Consider the following 20197-nt stretch of genomic DNA (forward strand, 5'->3'; position numbering starts at 1 on the left):
GCCTGGGCGTCTGCTTCCGGGTCCGCCGGAGGTCGGCGGCGAGATGGGCAAGATGGCGGCAGCCTTGGGCTCGGCGGCGACGCTGGCCGCAGAGCCGGGGGAGGACGCCTTCAGGAAACTCTTCCGCTTCTACCGGCAGAGCCGCCCCGGGACGGCGGACCTGGGAGGGGTCATCGACTTCTCGGCCGCCCCCACGGCCCGGGGTGCGCGCCCCGGGGTCCCCCAGGTACGGAGGGAGAGCGGCGCGCGCCCCCCGGTCCCTTAGCGTGCGCAGAGCCGCCGAGCCGTGTGCCGGGTTTCAGTTCGCCGCAATCCGGAGTCCGACGCGGGCTCAGACCCACCCGCCGACCCTCCCCGGAGCCCCCCTCGCGCAGGACGGCGGCCTCCGCTGCCCCGAAGGAAAGCGCTCGCTCTGCGCGCCGAGCCGGGCTTCCGCCGAGGGCTTCCGTTCGCGAGCCTGGGCGGGCGCGGCCCGGCCTTGCCCGGCGGCCGGCGGCCTGGAGCGTCGTGGGCCCGCCCGCCGCGCCTCGGTTCTGGCGTGTGTTGGGTGGTTGATCCTTCCTGCAGCGCGGGGATGCCCGCAAAGTCTCGATTGCTCCCGGTCACCCGCAAGAGGCCAGCACGCCTATCTCTAGCTGGAAGTCGGCGGCGAGGGAGCGCGGCTAAGCGCCTTGGTCTGGGGGACCGACAGTTACCAACCACAGAAACTAGCCAGCGTGCTCACCTCTCAAGGGCCTGCTGCTAATACACCCCGACCCCGGACACGGCAACAGCTGCCCGGAGCAGGGGAAAGCTTGACTGAGGGGTGCCGGGTGGACTTGTTTGCAAATCCGTTTTCTCCATTTATCCCTCTAACATATGTGCCCGTGGTTGGTGTAAGGTATTTTCCTCCGACACCTGGGAGGGGATGTCTTGTTCTGCCTGAATCGTGACTTATCTGCCCTGTTCAGGCTTACAGTCTAATAACGTTTTTTTTTTTGTTCGTTTAAATTCTGTTCTGTGGGTAATAGCTTGACAAAGGGTAAAAACTAACTTTTTAATGAGAAGCTTCGTGGTTTGGTTCAGTGTGGTGGATGATAGAATAGGTCGGTCCATCTGCGGGCATTGCTGAATTGGGTGGCACAACTGTTTGTGCTTAACTGCGAACCAAAAGTGTTGGCAGTTAGAATTCACCCAGATCTACTTCCCTACGGTTAAAAAGAAAGAAATTGCTACGGAGTTGATTCCAATTCATGTTTCCAAGAACTGTATAACACAGGGTTTTCATGACCTGCCCTTTTCCCAAGGCCAGTCTGGGTGGGTGTTGCGTTAACAGCCAAGGTGTTACCCTGGTATGTCACCCAGCAATTCATCCATAAGACTACAGCCCTGAAACGCTGAGAGCTCCGTGCTGTGACGCGCATGGCTTCACCAGGAATTGGTATCTACTCAGTGGCTACAAATTTGACCTTTTTTTCTTCTCCCGAAGGCAGCAACCACATGATATTCTGGGCATCTCCACACTTGGGGAATGTGATAGGATAAAGTTGTGTCTTTGGGAAAGATCACTGGGTAGAGTCTAAGGAAAGCCGGGGGAGCCCTGTTGGCATAGTGGTTATATGTCAGGCTGCAATCCGCACGGTCCACAGATCAAAACCTCTGGTTCCTCCAAGGGAGAAAGACACTCCTACTCCCACAGAAGTTAGTCTGGAAACGCACCGGGCATTTCTCCCGTTCTGTAGGGTTCCTGTGGGTCTGCATTGACTGGATGCAGCAATGTGAGTGGAGGAAAGTTGGATCCTACCAGACAGCTGTCGACCTGCCTCATTGACTAGGCAAATGCATTTGAGTGCATGGGTCATAACAAATTCTGTATAGCCTTGAGAAGAATGGGAGTTCCAGAACACTTCCCTGGGCTCATGAGAAACTCGTCATGGATCAAGAGGCAGTTGTTCAAACAGGATAAGGGAATACTACTCTCTTCATCCATTTAATGGACCTTCTGTAATCGTGTATTTTTAGAAGTCATCAGTTTCTGAAGTACTTCTAAGTAATTAAAGGCAGGCGTTCTGAGCTTCACTTTAAAGTGTCATCTAAAGGAGTGACTATTGTACTTTGCGCAGAATGAGACTCCTCCTCACAGTTTATCGAACTTCCTTCTCTCTTCTGGTAGCACTGTTTCCATCCCTGCCCGGCTGTTCCTTGCAGCTCTTGTCTACGCTCTGACTGTAGGGCAGTGCCCTAACCAAGCCGCATTGCTGTGCGGACCAGACACCTGCCATGCTTCCAAGCCCTCTAGGAAATTCTGACACTTGGAAGAGGTACCGTTGAGAGCCCAAGTCAGCCTACTGAAACAGTAGAGCAAAAATCGTCTCTTGACCTCATATCTTAGTTTTAGGAAGCTCTGTGCTGTTTGTTAACACATGGATGAGAAAGCAGGCTGTGAGAGAGGCGAAGGGGCTCCTCTGAGGTCCTGAGTCGTAGTCCGTGGTGGAGCTCAGACTAGCACCTGTACTTCTGACTCTTACCTTTGCCCCAGACCAGGAACATCTGTGGAGATTAGAGGAACTCAGAGCTGATCTATAAACAGCCGCAGTCTCTGATTTCTGTTTCCTTCCTACCAGGTGGTCAGATCTCAGCTGAGTGTTTGCTCCGTCAGTGAGAGTGATGCTCTCAGAGCTGGACTTCAGCCAGTCAGCACGTGGCGCGCCTACGGACTTGAAGGCTATCCCGGTGAGTGCCGCAGAGCTCAGACAAGGGCAAGTCATGCCAGAACGGTGTGTCTTAAGTTCAGAGGGGTTGCTGTGAGCCAGCAGCTAGACAAAGGAGAAAGACTCATAGAAGTTTCACTCCCCAAGCCATCCCGAATTCTCTCTCAGCCCTGGTTTCCGCTTATGGAGCACTGAGCAAGAGTCAGCCAGAGCTGCCTGGTATGGCAGAAAAGGCATGTCAGAAACAAATCAAGACTGAGGATTGTTCCCCGGGCTCCCTGCCACAACTGTAAACATGTCCTCTGGCAGAAGAGCCAGGGTAGAGGCTACAATAATTCGTGACTGCCGCTCCAGACCCAAAGCCCCTGCAGCCCCCAACGGCATAACAACTTGGAAATTGTCAGCAAAGCTAAGCTTTTCAAAAGAATTCGAGTTGGTGAGATCAAAAGTCAGGAAAGACTAAATAGAATTTTTGGTGATATGTAGTTGGTTACTGTGTGGTTAGTAAAAGCAAGAATCGCAAAGAGAGTGATGTTTCTAATCTTGCTCAGATCCTTGGGGCATTTAAACACCATGGAAATGCCTTAGTTGTTCAAGACAAAGCTAACGTTGCGCTTCAGATTTCAAATATGGTGGAAAGCAAGAAAACTCCAAAAAAATGTTCGTTTGTAGTCTACTGATTTGAATGCTTGGACTAGGGCCAGGTCTATTTCTGTTACAGCGCTTACTGTATTCCCACCTCTGATGTATGATTGGCTAATGTGGGAAGGTGTCACCGCCTTCAGAGGGCCTGCTGGCATAGTAGATGGCATGGTGGGTAAGTATTCAGCTGCTCCCTCAAAGGCCAGTCGCTCTGTAACAGGTGGCAGCTGCTTCCGCTGAAGAGATCTGTGGTCTCGGAGCCCTGCCGGGCTGTTCGTTCCACTCTTTAGGGCGCCACTGGGAGTTAGAGTAGACTTCAAGGCGATGGGGTCTGGGGGGAACAGTTTGAATATTCCCTAAAAAGGAAAGTATGCGTTTTAGCACTGCACTGAACTCCCAAAGGGGACCATTGAATGTTGGCTTTTATGTGCGACTTTGGATATAAGCGCATCACCGGCAACCTGAGGCAGTGTGCGCTCTTGCAAGCTGCCCTTTCAGCTCTCAGCTCTAGCTCTGTTCAGCGCTGAGTGGCTCTGGCCCTGCTAGATTGTTCCAACACCTGTCCCAAAGGTAGCAGCCCCAGTTTGGTTTTGTAATGGCCAAACTGGTGTCGATGCTGTTAGAGCGGTGGTTCTCAACCTGCCTCACGCTGCGACCCTTCACACAGTTCCTCATGGGGTGACCCCCAACCATCAAACTATTCTCATTGCTACTTCGTCATTCATTTTGCTGCTGTTATGAATCAGGGGACCCCTGTGAAAGGGTCGTTCAACCCCCAAAGGGGTCACCACCCACCCACAGGTTGAGAACTGCTGTGTTCGAGGGTCTCTGAAGCCACACTATTCGAGTTGGTGCCCTGTTAAGTCCTGAGAGAATTGATTGTAAACTCCATTACGTGTAAGTATAAGGTCCAAACCTGGGGGTGGCAGTCTCCCCCTAATCTGATTTCATCAGGAGGATTGTGTCTCCTTCTGAGCCCTACTTTTTCTGAAGGAACTTACGTAGTAATCCTGCAGTCTGTCTTTAGGAAAATGAGCAAGAAGGAAATGGTTCTGGAAGCCAGAAACTTGAGGGGGAGCATTAGAGCATCAGCTATTTGAAGTTTTCGTGCATGAGAAGGAAAGAAGCAGTGTAGATTAGCCCTTACAATAGGGTTCTCACTGGGCAGGGGCGGGGTTCATGTCCTGACTGTCTCTGCTAACTGATCTTGGCTGTTTCCTTCTCTCTCTTTGCCTCGGTTTCCTTATGTTTAAAATGCATATAGAAACAGCTCTCATCTTTTAAGGGGCTATGGGGATTATGTGTAAATAAATGTGTAAAAATCATGACCTAGGGGCTTCTGGCCTCTAATTTCACGGGGGAGGAGGGGTATCACCCAGCGCTCTCAGATGGTTGCTATGAGGCAGAGGTCAGACATCCCTCCTTGGGCTCTTCTAAGAACTGTCCCCCACCCACCCCTTCTCTGTTGGGTGTGACAATTCTCTGCGGTCGTTGCCCAGCACTCAGGCCATCCTCACGATGGGGGATTGGGAAAGAGTTCTGCTTGAACCTAACACTGGGAGGATGGGGCAGGTCTGCGGTTTGTCATCAGGTTGGACATAGGGTTGCGATGCGCTGGAGCTGGCTCTAGGACACCTAGCTCTCCACTACTCTTAAGGTGGGGCATGAGCACCTCATTTGCATAATCACACCTAGTCCTCTAGTGGGAGGTACAAAGATTATGACTAAACCACTTGCTGGGGAGTAAAGTCCAACTCATAACAGTGTCACACTGCCCCACAGGGCTTCCCAGGCTGTAGGTCTTTGCAGAAGCAGACTGACACAGCTTTGTCCTACGTAGTGGCCCGCATTTCCATTAGTCAAGCGCTTAAGCGCTGTGCCACCAGGGCGTAGGCCGCCACTGGAAGCTGTGGAAGTAGGTCACTGCACTGTAACTTAGAAAGTGGCTAGCGTGCTGACTAGTACATAGCGAGTGCTCAAGTGTTCGTTTAAAAACTTAATTATTCCTCAAAGAGAATGGAAACTGATTATACTCTAGAATTCAGAACCCAAGACCAATCTGTAGCAACTAAAAAGAGGCAGATTTTACCAGTAAACGGAAGCATTTTATCCTATAACAGTTGTCTGAAAAGTACTCTGTAAAACAAATTCCCTGGCGCTAGTGAAACTTGGGCTAGCTCAGGATTATTCCTTTCTTCTTTCCTTCGGAGTACTGTGATGTTTTTATTTTGTAGTGTAATGGTGATAGCGGATATTTAACACCCTTTTTGTCAAAATAACTAGCAGTCTTATCACTTTTCCAAATTACTTGCGGGGTTTTAGTGTGATGTGCGTGAAAACTGTGCCGAGAAGGCCGTGTCCCACCCCATCTGGCTTCCCTAATGCCACAAGGCAGAGGGCAAACGTGCCTCCTTCCTTCTTGATACCCTGTTCTGATGGCAACTGTTTTCCCCCAGAGCTCACTGACCCTGAGTAGGTCGCCAGAAAGCATGAAGGATGCAGTCATTGGTCCACAGCAACACCTCTCCTCAGTGTCCAGGCTTCTCTCCAGTCCTTAGCCTCTCAGCCACGTGGCCCCGTGGCTTCTGCCTCCATAGACCAGGAGGCCAGCCTGCTGCTCAGCCTCACAGTCTCAGAGTCTTAGTACTCCTCCTCTGTTTTGTCTCATGGCGTCTCAGCCCAGCTCCTTTGGCCTGTCCCATGGTCTCCATGCCACAGCCTCTGGCCTTGGCCTCGACCACTTCAGACAGATCTGGGACATGCTCCACTTGCAGTGATCCTGGACTTGTCTTTCCTCCTGCTTCAAAGGTGGCTCGTTCTTGTAGCAAGCTGGGTGGTAACTGAAACTGACCATTCCGCTCCCTTAGTGTTATATTTACCCTCTGCATAGCCCCACGTGATCGTGTGGTGAGAGTGACAGACACGTGGATAGAAGAATTATATTTAAATTTTTTCTTCCACCGCGTATGAAATGCAAATGATGGATGGGGCTACATTTTGAAGGCGTTTTAGAGGACATGACTGAGAATGCAATTGTGATTAGGCGAGGTGACCTTTGAGGTGGATTTCGGAGACTCTGATCCTGTGTATACCTTCTAGACATCATTAGTGATCAACCCTTCACAACAGATTTTTTTCTTCCTCTTTTGCTACAGGATTCCATAGTCTTCTGCCTAGATAATAGAGTTCCAGTTTTTCTTGGATAAAAATCTTGGTTGTAAAGGGTTTTCTTGGTGCCAAGAGAACTAACAGTCATCATTAGATTTTGCTTGGAGCTGCAAACGTGACGGGGTGGGGGGGTGACCTTCAATGCCCCAAAGTCGCAGGAAACTCAGCGTCAGCATCATCCCGTGAGGCGGGCCCTGCCTTGCCTCCCTCGCTGACACCGCCCGCGCGCGGCTCTGCCAGCTTGGAGCATAAAGGCTGCCGTGGCCACACAGCTCGCAGACAGTGCTCGCGAGGGGATGACCAAGGGTAGCTAGCTTGTGCTCATTACAACTGCAGTTTTGCCGACTTGAAGTGTGATCAGCAGGAGGTGGGTAGTAACAAGAGTTAGTGTAAGGGTATTAACCCAAAATATTCCTAACTGATGGAGACTCTTCCCCTTTTTCCCCCACATCTCTTTTGTATAGGCTTTATTTTTATCCCAAACCCCTTCCTCCCAGGTTACCAGTGGCACTGGGTGAAGCAGTGCCTTAAGTTCTATCCCCAGAAACCCAACGTGTGCAACCTGGACAAGCACATGGCGAGAGACAAGGACCAGGACGTGTGGGAGCAGAGCAAAGCGCTGCTCAGGTCAGTGTGCTCAGGCAGCCCCAACAGGGGTGCAGCTTGGAAGGAACACTGCAATCGTAGTGCATCTGCTGTGACTGGCTGCTTGCTTTTTCACTCTTGTGTTCCCACACAAACATCCTTTCCCCAGGGAAGATTGAGACAGATGCTGTGACAGTTATATTAAATCAAGATCCACTTTAAAGATTTGCTTGTCATCGTGGAGATGCCAGGTTCATCCTCATTAATCATCAGATGATCCATTTTCATTCTGCCTCGGGCCTCTTCCCTCCTCCTTCAGAGTTCCTTGGAAGACAGTGGCCTCACAAAAAGGAACCGTGAGAGCTCTTCACTTCTAGCCTCTGGGATGATGTCGAGGCCACGGGGGATTTTACGATAGGTCACTTGTACCTCCTGAGAAGAACAGATGCTGTGCCTCAACTTTCTTTCCGTGTCTGTCCATCCCACAAGGGTTTGCCGAGAGCCAGTTTTCTGCACAGTCTCTGACAGGACTCCCCATCTACAGGCTTGATGTGAACCGAGCTCAGCAAGGGTTAGGCTAGATCAGGCGTCCTCCGACTGAGGCCCGCGTCCCACTGAGGACATTTATCCAGCCCGCCGGGTGTTTTTGCCCCATTTTGTTTTTTACTTCAAAATAAGATATGTGCAGTGTGCATGGGAATTTGTTCATAATGTTGTTGTTGTTTTTTTAATTGTAGTCCAGCCCTCCAATGGGTCTGAGGGACAGTGAACTGGCCCCCTTTTTAAACAGTTTGAGGACCCCTGGGATAGATGTTTAGAGAAACCCGAGAGCACAGAGGAGGAAATGATTAATTCTTCCACACAGAGTGGAGTGTCAAAAGAGGAGAAATTATATTTCAATTAGGCCGGTCACCCAATTTTCTCTCTTTCCGTTTGAGCTAGGTCTTTAAAAACAATTTCATGGGGGGAAAAAATGAACGATCAGGAGTCAGAATCATTGCCAGTCAGAAAAGCAGTTTGGGGTGCATTTTGAGTGCATTGGTCTGTGCATTCGGGGCATGGAGAGTGTTTATATCCTCAGCACTTACCTCGTGGGTTCCACTTTGTCAGACACTACTGAATGTTGGAAAGTTGAAGAAAAACCATGACATAGACAGATAGTTGCATAGAGATGTGTATAAAATACAGGTATTCAGGAGATGGTCCCTTAAGTGATGAGGTTGGGGTTATAATGTAGGAAATGCATCCTGGAAGTCAGGGGTGGATTGGTAAGTGATGTAACTAGAAAGTAGGTTTAGGCCAAGCCATGAAGCATGTTGTCATGATTGCTTAGGTCCATGTCCTGGCTTTGCCTCTTACTAGCTGCCTACACATGAGCAGGTTTCTTAATTTTTCTGTGCTTCATAAAATTAAAAAATAAGTTACCATCGAGTCCATGTGAATTCATAGTGATCTTACAGGACAAGGAAGCACTGCTCCTGTGAGATGCCAAGACTGCCTGTGCAGGAGTAGAAAGCTGCTGACTCTTCTGTGATTCTAACGGGGGAAGAAGAAGGCTGTCTTAGTGGAAAGGGAAGAAAATAAATACATTCGTTGACTTTCTTTCCTTAAACCCTTCTTAGCCTTCTATTAGGTACAGGCAGGAGCAGTGAAGAAAACCAGTTCTTCTGCTCTTAGGACGGAGCGGAAAACAGAAGAGGATCTTGATCAGTCGCAGAGAGCCTAGAACTTTTTCTAAAACTCGCTTGTATTTTCAAGTAATTGATGAGTTTCCCCCGAGGGTGTGACTTCAGAACCACAGCTGCCACTTCTAAAATAGCACGGACCGGTCTCTTCAGCAAATCATCCAGAAAATAATAAGGGACTTTATATCTAATGACACCACAGACAGAGGAAAAATGACTGCGGTATATTAAAGTGTCAAAGGATGGAAGAAACTGATCAGCTCTGACGCTGCTGATGGCATTGAAAGTCCGTTCTGATTCTCATGCTCTGCGTATGCATTTCCTCCGCAGGAAGCAAAGTGCTTGGACTGAACAGTTGAAGGTTGCTGACCCCTGCTAGCCACGGTCACCTGGGAAATACATGTCCTTCCCTTGGCTTGTAGGGTGTCAGAAAGGGTGCTTGCTAGGTGCCATCGAGTACATTCCAACCCATAACGACCCTGTGCCCAGCACCGGGGAACACTGGCGGCCCTGGGCCATCCTGGCCCCATTGCTGTAGCCGCATGTCAGCCCATCTCCTCCGCTTTCCCAAGTGTGATGCCACTCTCCAGGGACTTGTCTCTGACAGCATGTCCAAAATGTGTAAGACGAAGTCTCGCCATCTTTGTCACTGAGGAGCACTCTGGCGCCACCTCTTCCTGGACAGATGGCTCTCCTCTCAGCAGCCCATGCTGCTTTCAGTGCTCTTCTGCACCACACTTCAAGTGCAGCCAGTCTTCCTTATTCAGTCCTGATCAGCGTCCACTTTCACGTGCACATGAGGCCTTGGAAAAGACCATGGCTTGTGTCGGGCACACCGTAGTCCCCAAAGTAACACCCTTACTCTTCAGTACTGTAGGAAAGCCTTGTAAACCAGTTACCGAATGGGATATTGTCTTTTAATCGCTTGACTGCTGCTTCCGTGAACCTTAGTGGTGGGGCCAAGCAAGACGACATCCTCGACAACTTCGACCTTTCCTCCACGTGTTATGGTGGAACTTATAGGTCCAGTTGTGAGGATTTTCATCTGCTTTGCATGGAGTTGTACTGCATAGTGAAGGCTGCCGTCCTTGATCTTCATCCGCAAGTGCATCAAGTCCGCCTCACTTTCTGCAGGCAAGGTTGTGTCTTGTACAAATGGCTGGTTGTTAATATGCCTTCCTCCAATCATGAGGCCGCACTCTTCTTCATATAAGCCAGCATCTCTGGTGATTTGCTCAGCAGACAGATGGAGCAGGTGTGGTGAGAGGATGCAACCCGATGCACACCTCTTCTGATTTTAAACCATCTACAGTTGCTTCTTAATCCATGTACAAGCCCACGTGAGCACATGAAATATTCTGGAATTCCCATTCTTCTCAAGATGATCCACAGTTTCTTATGGTCCACATAGTTGAATGCCATGACATAGTCAATAAAACACAGTAAACATCTTCCTGGTGTTCTCCTTCTTGAGCCAGGATCCATCTGACATCTGCAATGATCGTTCATTTTCCCTGTGCTCTTCTGATTCCAGCCTGAACTTCCGGCAGTTCCCTGTCAGCGTACTGCCGTCTTCGTTAGCTGATCTTCAGCACACTTTCACTTGTGTGTGATATCAATGGTATTATTCTGTAGTTGGAGCATTCTGTTGGCTCACTTTCTTTGGAATGGGGACAGAAAGGGGTCTCTTCCAGTCAGTTGGCCAAGGAGCTGTCTACCGAATTCCCTGGCACAGACAAGTCAGTGCTTCCAGTGCTTCGTCAGCTTACTGAAACATTTCGCGTGCTACTCCACCAATTCATGGAGTCTTAATTTGGGCTAATACGTTCAGTGCCAATGGAACTACTTCCTCCAACACTATTGGTGCTTTCTGGCTCATGTGCTACCTCCTGAAATGGTAGACACGCCGACCAGTTCTTTTGGGGCGGTGACTTTGTATTCTTTCCATCTTTTCTTTTTCCCCATCTTTTCTTAATGCTTCCTGAATCATTCAGTATTTTGCCCATAGAATTTTTCAAGATTGCAACTCGGGGTTTAGATTTTTCTGGAGTTCTTTCAGTTTCAGATATTCTGAGCGTGTTTGTCTTTCAGTTTTCTAATTCTAGGGGTCTTTAAACACTTCATTGTCAGTTTGGCTTTGTCTTCTCGAGCTACCCTTTGAAATTTTCTTTTCACCTCTGACATCCTTTCTTGCATTTGCTTTAGTGACCTTACAGTTAACAGCAAGTTTCAGAGTCTCTTCTGACATCCATTTTGATCTTTTCTTTTCTAGAACTCAGCAAAATTCCGGTTCATTGTTGGACAACACTGTTTCACACATACATCAAATAAGCCAAAATAAATAGACAGCAGCTTCATAGCCAAAATGAAAAGGGAGCCTTCCTTCTCTGGTCTTTATAACCAGCTCATTCAAGCCAACTCCTTAGTGCACAGCTACGTACACAAAACAGTTACTGGAATGCTCAGCATGTGATTGTATTTTTGTTTTTGCTTTTTTTACAAGTTTTTTTTCTCCTTTGAGATGATAGTGAATATGGTCGTACCACAAGTCAAAGTCAGAAGTAGGACTGAGACTTCTCTGAAGGCTGGTATGGTCATCCAAGATCGTTAAAAATGGCTGAGCCCCAACAGTATGTACAAAAATATAAGATGTAAATGTAAAGTGCAAGCAAAGTTTCCTTTGTAAAGTACTTTTAAGAAAAAAGCAGGGTCTTGGAAGTTTTGGTTCATTTTGCTTGTGTCATCTGAGGGGGGCGGGCAGGACTCTCCACTTGAAGGTGACCACATGTGGAAGTGGACGGTGACTAGATCATGGTGGCCTTTTTTGTGTGGGGCAATTTTTTTTGTAAGTTGAACTTTTACACTTGCTGTCTAGTCATCTTCATGGGCCTTCTGCTGCTTGGTATCAACATGGCCATCCTCATCATCTTCAGCTGCCTGTAGCTGCCTCTGCCTCCTCATCTTCACCTTCCCCTCCATGCTCTTCTTCCTCCCCGCCTTCTTCCTCTTCTCGTGTACCTCGTCGTCAGCCTCCTGTTCCCCGTTTTCTTCATCAGCCTTCCTGTTGGCGGGGACTTCTCTTCTAGTCTGCACCTCCTCCACAGCCTCCTTTAAGCCCTTGGTTGTGGTCTCTCCGCTCGCCGGTGATCTGATGCAGCAAATCACAAAGAAAGTGCGAGGCCAGGGACTCTGGCAAGAGACTGCAGGAATCCACGATGGACACGCGGGTGTGGCTGCAGTGAGCAGGACTGGGAACAGTGCAAGGCTGGCTCTTCAGAGCAGCCAGTGGGGGCCAGTCTTTTCTGATTTCCAGTGCCCTTTTGCTTTCTTCGTGGGGGACGGTCTTGATGTCCTCCCACAGCTCATCAGGTCTTCTCTCGTTAGTGTTCAGTGCGTCAAATCTGGTCTCGGAATCTGGGTGGGATAGACTCAAGGTTACATTTTGGCCCTCCTGGGTTTGTTTTAATTTTCTTCGGCTTTATCTTGAAATCCATATGAGCAATTGACGATCTGCTCCACCGTCAGCCGCTGGCCTAGTTTTAGCTGCTGGTAATGAGCATCTCCATTGTGTCTTCCCATTGATCTAATCAATTTGATTTCTGTATTCCATCTGGAGAAGCCCATGTGTATAGTCACCTCTTACGTTTTGGGAAAAAAAGGTATTTGCTGTGAGCAAGTGGTTAGTTTTGCAAGATTCTACTTCATTTCTATTCTTAAGACCACATTTTCCAACTGCTGTTCCTTCTTATTTCCAACTCTTACATTCCAATCACCAATCATTATCGATGCATTTTGATTGTATCTTTGATCAATTTCCAACTGAAGTTAGAAAGGGAGGGGGCAAAAAAAACTACCTCTGAGATTCTGATTATTTACCATAATATCCTGACCAAAAATCTTGTAAGATGGTTCACTTTAGAAAGATAAATTCTTGTGAAATTGGATTGCGAAAAGCGTCATTAAGCAGTTTATTTAATTGTCCATGCAAAAGATGCTGAAGGCATGAAAAACCAAATTCTAAAGGCATTTCCACAACGTTTGGTGACCCAACGACTATGAAGGGGGAGTAGCTGCTGAGTCTGCTCAGGTGCAGCCAGAGCTTCGTGCAGGGATTTTGGCTCCTGGCTTTGGAGGTTTAGGGTCCCAGTTCCCTGGGACAGCCCAGTTTATTTAGGGCCTCTCGTCTACTCCTAGTTCACTGCATGGAGTCTGGAAGCTCAGCTTCCACGCAGCCACCCAAGGCAAAGCAGTAGTTCTCTCTCCACCTGGAACACCAGGGGAAGAAGGCGATCTGGAGCGAGAGATGGTTATGGAATATGTGGTTAATTGCTTTGCCATGGAACCTGAACTAAAGTCTGCCCTGAGCATTATGTTCTTTTGAGAACTGTTTGTATTGAATGAGATTGACAACAAAAACTTGAAAAATCAGATGGGAACCCTAGCAGGAGTGGATTTGTATCAGTGAGGGAGGGATGGGTCCCTCAGCAAAGAAGGTAAGAAAGGCTGCGCAATTCAACGAACGTCATCATGTCAAGAAACGGAGAGGTGAGGGTGTGCTTTGCTCTATGTGTAGTCTCAGTAACGGGGCAAGAGTAGACCTGGCATCCTCATATTCTTTCATAGGTAGTGATGAACCAAGAAGACTTCTCTTTAGAAAATGAGTTGTAAAAAAAAAAAAAGAAAATGAGTTGTTAGTACTAGAGATTTTCGCACTGAAGATATAATTGCAGAAGCGTCCCTCCATTTTACAGAAGCCTCCGTGGCGTGAACAAGGGGAAATCTGAAATTGGTGGCAGTAGTTTCTTCTTTGTTAGACAAACTTAAACTATTGAGGCTGTGTGACGGGGTTAAAGGAGTCAGAGTACGCAGTTATTTTTTATTGTGTTCCATGTTTTGCCTGACTCTTTTTCCCTCGACTTAAAATTCTGCCAGGCCGTCATCATGACACACAGCTCTGGCTATGGATAGCCACACCCCACGTTAGCAGGCCAAATGGGGCATGTTCTGTGAGCCACATCTCCAATCACCCCTAACACTCCCAGTCCCTGTTCCCACAGACAGGGAAGACATCACGGCTGCCCTTCTTGTGTCATTAGGGAGGTGCTGGGCATGGGACCCTGTTCAGGAATATGTTGAGAGCCACAACTTGGAGATTAGACACACCTGGTGTACTGTTGTTGCTATTACTGTATTCCTTGTTAACTCATGTTTTTAAATTTGTTCTAATTTTCCTTCTCATGGCCTTGGCTCACAGTGTATGTCATGAATCCTCTCTGTCACAGGTGTAAGGAAGTGACTAAGCGGAGACCTCGAAGCTTGCTAGAGAAACTGCGCTGGGTGACCTTAGGTTACCATTATAACTGGGACAGTAAGGTATGCACGTTTCCTTGCTAGTTCTCTTGTTTTTATGTATGTGTTCTGGGGATGCTAACCTCAAGGTCAGCTGTTCGAAACCACTAGCTGCTCTATGGGAGAAAGATGAAGCTTTCTGCTCCTTAACCTGCTTGTAGTTAATCCCGAGTGTGGTTCGGAGTAAATGTTAACTCAGAGGCAGTAACCCCAGCCACACTCGGGATTACACTGCAGAGAAGTCCCTTAACCACGCCCCGGTCCAGCGGTGTCCTCCGCTGTGCTCACAGAGCCATCTGACTGTTCCGTTCCGTTCTCTGCAGGCAGTGTCACCGCACCCAGGCGGAACTGGGCGGGAAATTCAAAACTGCAAATCTAAAAGATACATACACAGTGAGGATTACATTGTATCAAAGCAAATCGCCTCAGATTTGTCCCTAGATCTCCGTCTCCAAGTGCCCTCCCTGCCCTTTTATTGTCATTTGGAAAAAAAATTTTTCTGGAAATGTTTTGTCTGTGGCATCAAAAAAAAGTGTCACTTTACCACAAAAGGAGTTTTAGACCAGGTAAATAACAGCGACAGTGACTTAGAATTAGTCACAGAATTGAGCGATACATTGATTACATTATTGAAAAATTATATTATAATGTATGATTTTGTGTATTAAAGTTTATCATACCTGGAATGTCTACTAGAGAGATTAAAATGAGTAATTTCTTAAGAATTACAGACCTACAATATAAAACAACAAATTTAATGCAAGACAATGTACCGCTTTGGTTACAAAATTACTGATACATTTAGCCCGCCAACGAGGTTAAAGAGTTACAGTCTCTGAAACCCCTCTGCGCTTGCCCTGTCCTGTAGGGTGGCTGGTTCTGATTGGACTCCTGGGCACTGGGTTATGTCTGTGCTTCTTAACCCCATTGGAAATGGGCTGTCTTTGTCATGTTGATGAGACAGGATCTGTGTGAGGTCTGTCTTGAGCCTTATCTCTGTGGGGATGTAAAGGAGCTCCAACAAGCAAGGGAGAGAATCAAGTGGAGGAAGAGCGGTGCCAGACCCCATGAAGATCACCAAGAGCAGAAGCTCGAGGATAAGCACTACTCCCAGAGCAAACACCCAGAGAGCCTTGCCGGGCAGTAGCCTCCCTGACTGTGAGGAGATGCAGCCCTGTTACTTCAATCCCCCACTTCGGACATTTCTGACAGCGCTAGAGAACTAAGTCAGAGGTTCGTGCCAGCAGAGTGGAGTTCTACTCGAGTTTAAGTCTGAAATGTGGAAGCAGCTTCGGAAGTGGGTAATAGAAGAGGCTGGAAGAGTTTCAAGATGCCTAGTGCTAGAAGCCTAGATTGGCCTTAGAGAGACTATGGGTAGAACTTGGACATTAAAGGCGATTCTGGTGGGGCTCAGCAGGAAGGGAGGAGACTTGTGGACAAAGTCCCTGTTGTCCTCGAGACGTGTATGGACCAGCAACAGAAGGCTGCTGGAAAGAGGGACGTGGGTGTGGTCCTGCTCTGTCTTCAGCAGAGGAGCATGTGATCAGACGATGGAGGGAGGGCCGTGCTTGGTTATATAATGGCAGAGAATTTGTTAGAATTGTGTTCCGATGTTTTTAGTGGAAGTTCATCCTTGTAGAGATGAGCTCAGACATCTGGCCGATGAGACTTCCAACCAGGATCTGAAAGGAGCCGCCTTTCCCATATGCCGCCTAAGGTAAAGGCGAAAGCACAGAGTAGGTTTAAAATGAACTGCAGAACGAAGACGGAGCTTTGAACTTTGGAAAATTCTGTTGTGGACACTAAGGACACGTGTCCCAGAGTGTCCACCAAGGATGTGGCTACACAATCTCGTTAGAGAAGCCAGTGCCTGAGGGAACTGACCAACTCCCACAGCAGAAAAACAGCAGCTGGCACTGAGGGGACAAGAGCGCTGGTGGCCTCCTGAAAAGTAAAAGATCAAAGGAGAGACTCGCCGGCGTGGATTGACACGCTGGCTGCAAACAGTGGAATCCAACACAAGGGTGGTGAGGGTGTCACAGGACCAGGCAGAGTTCCTTTTGCGAGTCATGGGCTCCCTGGGAGCTGGAACGAACTCAGTGGCACCGACCAGCAGCACAGAACCAGGAGAGAATGCATTTGTCTTACATTCACGCTAGATAACTGGAAACACACAACTTCACCAGAAGTCATCAGGACTTTTCAGTGGTGTGTTAGGGTTGACAGAGAAACAAATCCAGGGAGACTCGTGTGTATAAGAAGCGCTTTATATACAAGAGCAATTGGATATTGAGAAAACATCCCCACCCAGTCCAGCTCAAGTCCATAAGTCCACTATTAGGCAATATGTCCAATACCTATCAATAAATTCCTCTTCAGCCTCACGGAACATATGCAATGTGCCGAATGCAGGAAGATCACAGACCAGTGGGTAGGAAGTCTTGTGGATCCAGTGGCAGTGGAAGCATCTCCGCACAGACAGGGGTCTCCACGTGCGTCCTTCAGCTCCAGGGCTCTAGCACAGCTCCATGTGTCTTCTCAACAGGAGTGTCTCACAAGGACGTGTGCCTGTGTCCCGCCTCCAGTGAGCTATTTATCTTCTGTGCACCTCCAAATGAGGTCATCAAGCTGTGACCTGATTGACAGGCTAAACTCCACCCCTTCAGTCTTAAGTCTCAAATTGACAGCAGATTATGTAACTACCACAAGTGGGTTTTATGGTGTAGATTTTTCTTTACTGGATTTTCATATCATATGTCAGTTAGATGATAGTAAGATGGAAATCTTCTGCCATAGTTTTCTATGTTCCTGAGATCATTGTTTATTTTTCTTATTTTCCCTACTTTTACCAAAGAAATACTCAGCAGATCATTATACACCTTTCCCTTCTGACCTGGCTTTCCTCTCAGAGCAAGTGGCCGCTGCCTGTGGGTTTCAGGGCTTCCAGGCTGAGGCCGGCATCCTGAATTACTACCGTTTAGACTCCACCTTGGGCATCCACGTGGACAGGTCGGAGCTCGACCACTCCAAACCCCTCCTATCGTTCAGGTAAGTCGTCCAGGGATTTAGGGATTTCTCCTTTAAGTCTCCCTTCCCCCACCCCCAACAAAACAACCACCTCTTAAAGTTGGACCCTGAAATCTTCTACTTCTGAGCATCGTAACAGTAATCTAAATAGAATTCACCTTGTCCTTAAAAAGAAATGCTCGAATTTTAGTGAAGATTTCTGTTCAAGGTTACAGAGTTTGCCTTTTGTGTTGAGAGGGGTCCGGGCGCCGTGGACCTGACAGTGGAGGGTCACGGTGGCTCTGCACAGTCCTTTGAGTCTGTTCAAAGAACTGCGCCTGCCCCTCCCTCACTGGGGAAGGAGCCTCCCTCGTGGAGTCTTCCGTGACTCCTCTGCTTTAAAGGGAACCCGAATAAGTTTTCCAGTGATTCCAATGAAGTCTGATCTTAAAGGTGCATCAAAGGTGTGGTACTGTTTTCAACTTCTCATTGCCACATGTACCACATGGTATTTAGGTGGCTGGTCACTCAGATGTAACCCCAAGCAGAAGGGTCTTGGCATGGTGGATAAAGGAGGACTTGGGAGCAATGCACACGGGACTGGAATGAGAAAACCATGCAGCTGGTGTGGGTTTCACCGCCCCGGTTAGGCACCCAACCTTACTGCTGTTTTCTTGAATGCTTTGTAGCTTTGGACAGTCTGCCATCTTTCTCCTGGGTGGCCTCAGAAGAGATGAAGCCCCTACAGCCATGTTTATGCACAGCGGTGACATCATGGTGATGTCTGGTTCCAGCCGCCTGCTAAACCACGCAGTCCCTCGGGTTCTTCCCAGCGCTCAGGAGGACAGCCTGCCTCTCTGCCTGGAGGCCCCGCTCCCCGCTGATCTCCCGAGAGACACCGTGGTCCAGCCCTGTTCTGTGGAGGACCGGCAGCTGTGTGCCAGCTACCTGAAAACGGCGCGGGTTAACATGACAGTCCGACAGGTAGTGGCCACAGACCAGGACTTCCCTGTGGAAGCCCCGGGGGAGAACGAGCGAGACATCGCCCAGGAAGGGATCTGCCATCTGGAAGACAAAATCACGCACGGGAAACGGGTCCGGCTGGACCCTGACAGCTGAGGCTCAGAGACACTGCTGTGTTATTCCATCAATCTTACAGAAACACCTGTTTTATGTAGCGATGGACTTCAGCACCGAGACAAGCCAAAAGCAGCCGGAAACCTCATCCTTGACCACACTGTTGCCTTGTGACTCATCCTGCATATAGGAGATTAACTACTTTGCCCAAAGTGGTCCCCATTGTCTGGTCTAGTTTAGTATTGGCTCTTCATGAGTGTGGAAAAGTCCAGGGAGATATAAACTTCCCTAGTCTCAGCCCCTGCCCTATCTCTGAGGGAGAGGTGGGTGTCCGTGGCATCCAAGTACCTCAGATTTACCCAGCTGTGAATGGGCACCTAGACTCACTCCCTCCATTGCATCTGGCGGCTTGTGGTTCTTTGAACCCGCCAATACTCCCGAAGTCTTAACTCCTCAGGGCATCCTCTGATTTTCCCTTCAGTCTCTTCTGACCCTGGTGGACCTGGAAAACCCCTCCCTTAGAAAAGAAGGTCATCGCATCTGCCTTTCCCACCTGGAAGGTCACTGTGATGGTGATCTAAGCATGGGAACAGCGGCTTCTCCACGTGTCTTTGAGGTCTCCGAGCTCTCCTGTTGGCTCTTCATGCAGTTGTAATGGTTGCGCTGCAAAGGCCGTAAAAGTGTTCTGTCGCTTGTTTCTCCATGAGTAAACTTACAGGGGTTTTTAATTAAATCAATCAGTCTCTTTCTCTGTCTCTGTGTGTGTATCAGGGACAGAAGGAGCTGTGGTGGCACAGTGGCTTATGCATGGGGCTGCTAACCACAAGATCAACAGTTCAAATCCACCAGTTGCTTCATGGGAGAAAGATGAGGCTATAAAGATGTATAGCCTCCAGAATCTACAGTGGTAGTTCTACTCTGTTGTACAGGGTGGCTATTGATCAGAATTGACTGGATGGCCTTGAGTTTGGGGTTTTGTTTGTTTGTTTTTTGTGGCACAGTGATTAAACTGCTTAGCTGCTAACCAAAAAAATCAGTGAATCAAACCCACCAGCCATTCTACAGGAAAAGCATTTGGCAGTTGCTGCCAGAAAGATTTATAGCTTTGGGAATCCTGTGGGGCAGTATTTTGACATGCTGTGCCCTGGGGCACTCTCAGGTAAGTGTTGGGCTCCTAACAGCAAGATCAGTGGTTCAAACCCACCAGCCACTCCACAGGAGAAAGATGGATCTATTTACTCCCATAAAATAAACCGCCTCAGACACCCTCTATAGGTCACTGTGAGTCAGAATCAATTTGACGGCAGTGCGCGCATATTGTTTGTGCTATTGCAACCCCTTAGCTGCTCCACTGGCCACCTCCCGGCCCGGAGTGTTCTTTGGGGCTGTCTCCCAGTGGAGAGTATGCCTTGGTACTCCAGGCATGGAAGGCTGCGTGTTCGTGACACGTTCCCAGCCGTTCTGCGCGCTGTACTTGAGCCAGGCTACTGTCTGTTGCTGTGGGCCTTGGTGAGACTTTCTGCCAAGCTTCCTAGAAGGGTTGTTGTGTGTTAATGGGAATGGGACTTCTTGTTCCCACCTGGAAACATGATGTACCAATCCTATGGAGCTGCCCTCTGGCCTCTTAGGGTACTTTTTTGTGTAGAGAACTGATACCTGTTGTTTACAACATGTTTTGCTGAAGTTGCATCTCCTGTGTGCTGCCTTCTTACTAACATTAAATACTGTGCTCATTGGCAAACAGCCCGTAGGTTTTGTTTTGTGTTTTAAATAAAGGTTACTCTATCTCCACTAAGCCTGCTTCAAAAGTTATTCCTTGATAAGAAAATTTTTTATAATTAAAATTATCATTGGAAAATGTCTTAAGATTTTCTGTAAAGTATACTACCATTTTGACCCATTGGAAACTTGCATTGTGCCACTCAGTAAATCCAACAGAATCTGTTAACCCGTCAACATTAGAACAGATTACTGTTTATTCTGTTGAATATCAGG

At 48.3% G+C, this 20197-nt stretch overlaps 1 protein-coding gene across 3 annotated transcripts; it reads left to right on the top strand.

Moving 5' to 3' along the window:
* The first annotated feature begins 32 nt into the window (after positions 1-32).
* On the top strand, positions 33-19997 carry ALKBH1 (alkB homolog 1, histone H2A dioxygenase). 3 transcript variants are annotated; one of them, XM_075531862.1, is made up of 7 exons: positions 33-226; positions 2604-2712; positions 3412-3507; positions 6965-7127; positions 14053-14143; positions 16974-17167; positions 17815-19997. In XM_075531862.1, the coding sequence occupies exons 1-7, from the start codon at positions 44-46 to the stop codon at positions 18242-18244; spliced, it is 1266 nt and encodes a 421-aa protein (XP_075387977.1). In that variant the 5' UTR covers positions 33-43; the 3' UTR covers positions 18245-19997. The 3 variants fall into 3 exon arrangements, with proteins under 3 accessions (XP_075387977.1, XP_075387978.1, XP_075387979.1); XM_075531863.1 differs by lacking the exon at positions 3412-3507; XM_075531864.1 differs by lacking the exon at positions 3412-3507 and having other exon boundaries at positions 6998-7127.
* Positions 19998-20197: the final 200 nt, after the last annotated feature.

The sequence above is a fragment of the Tenrec ecaudatus genome, chromosome 14 (assembly GCF_050624435.1).
Source record: "Tenrec ecaudatus isolate mTenEca1 chromosome 14, mTenEca1.hap1, whole genome shotgun sequence".
Taxonomy (NCBI): domain Eukaryota; kingdom Metazoa; phylum Chordata; class Mammalia; order Afrosoricida; family Tenrecidae; genus Tenrec; species Tenrec ecaudatus.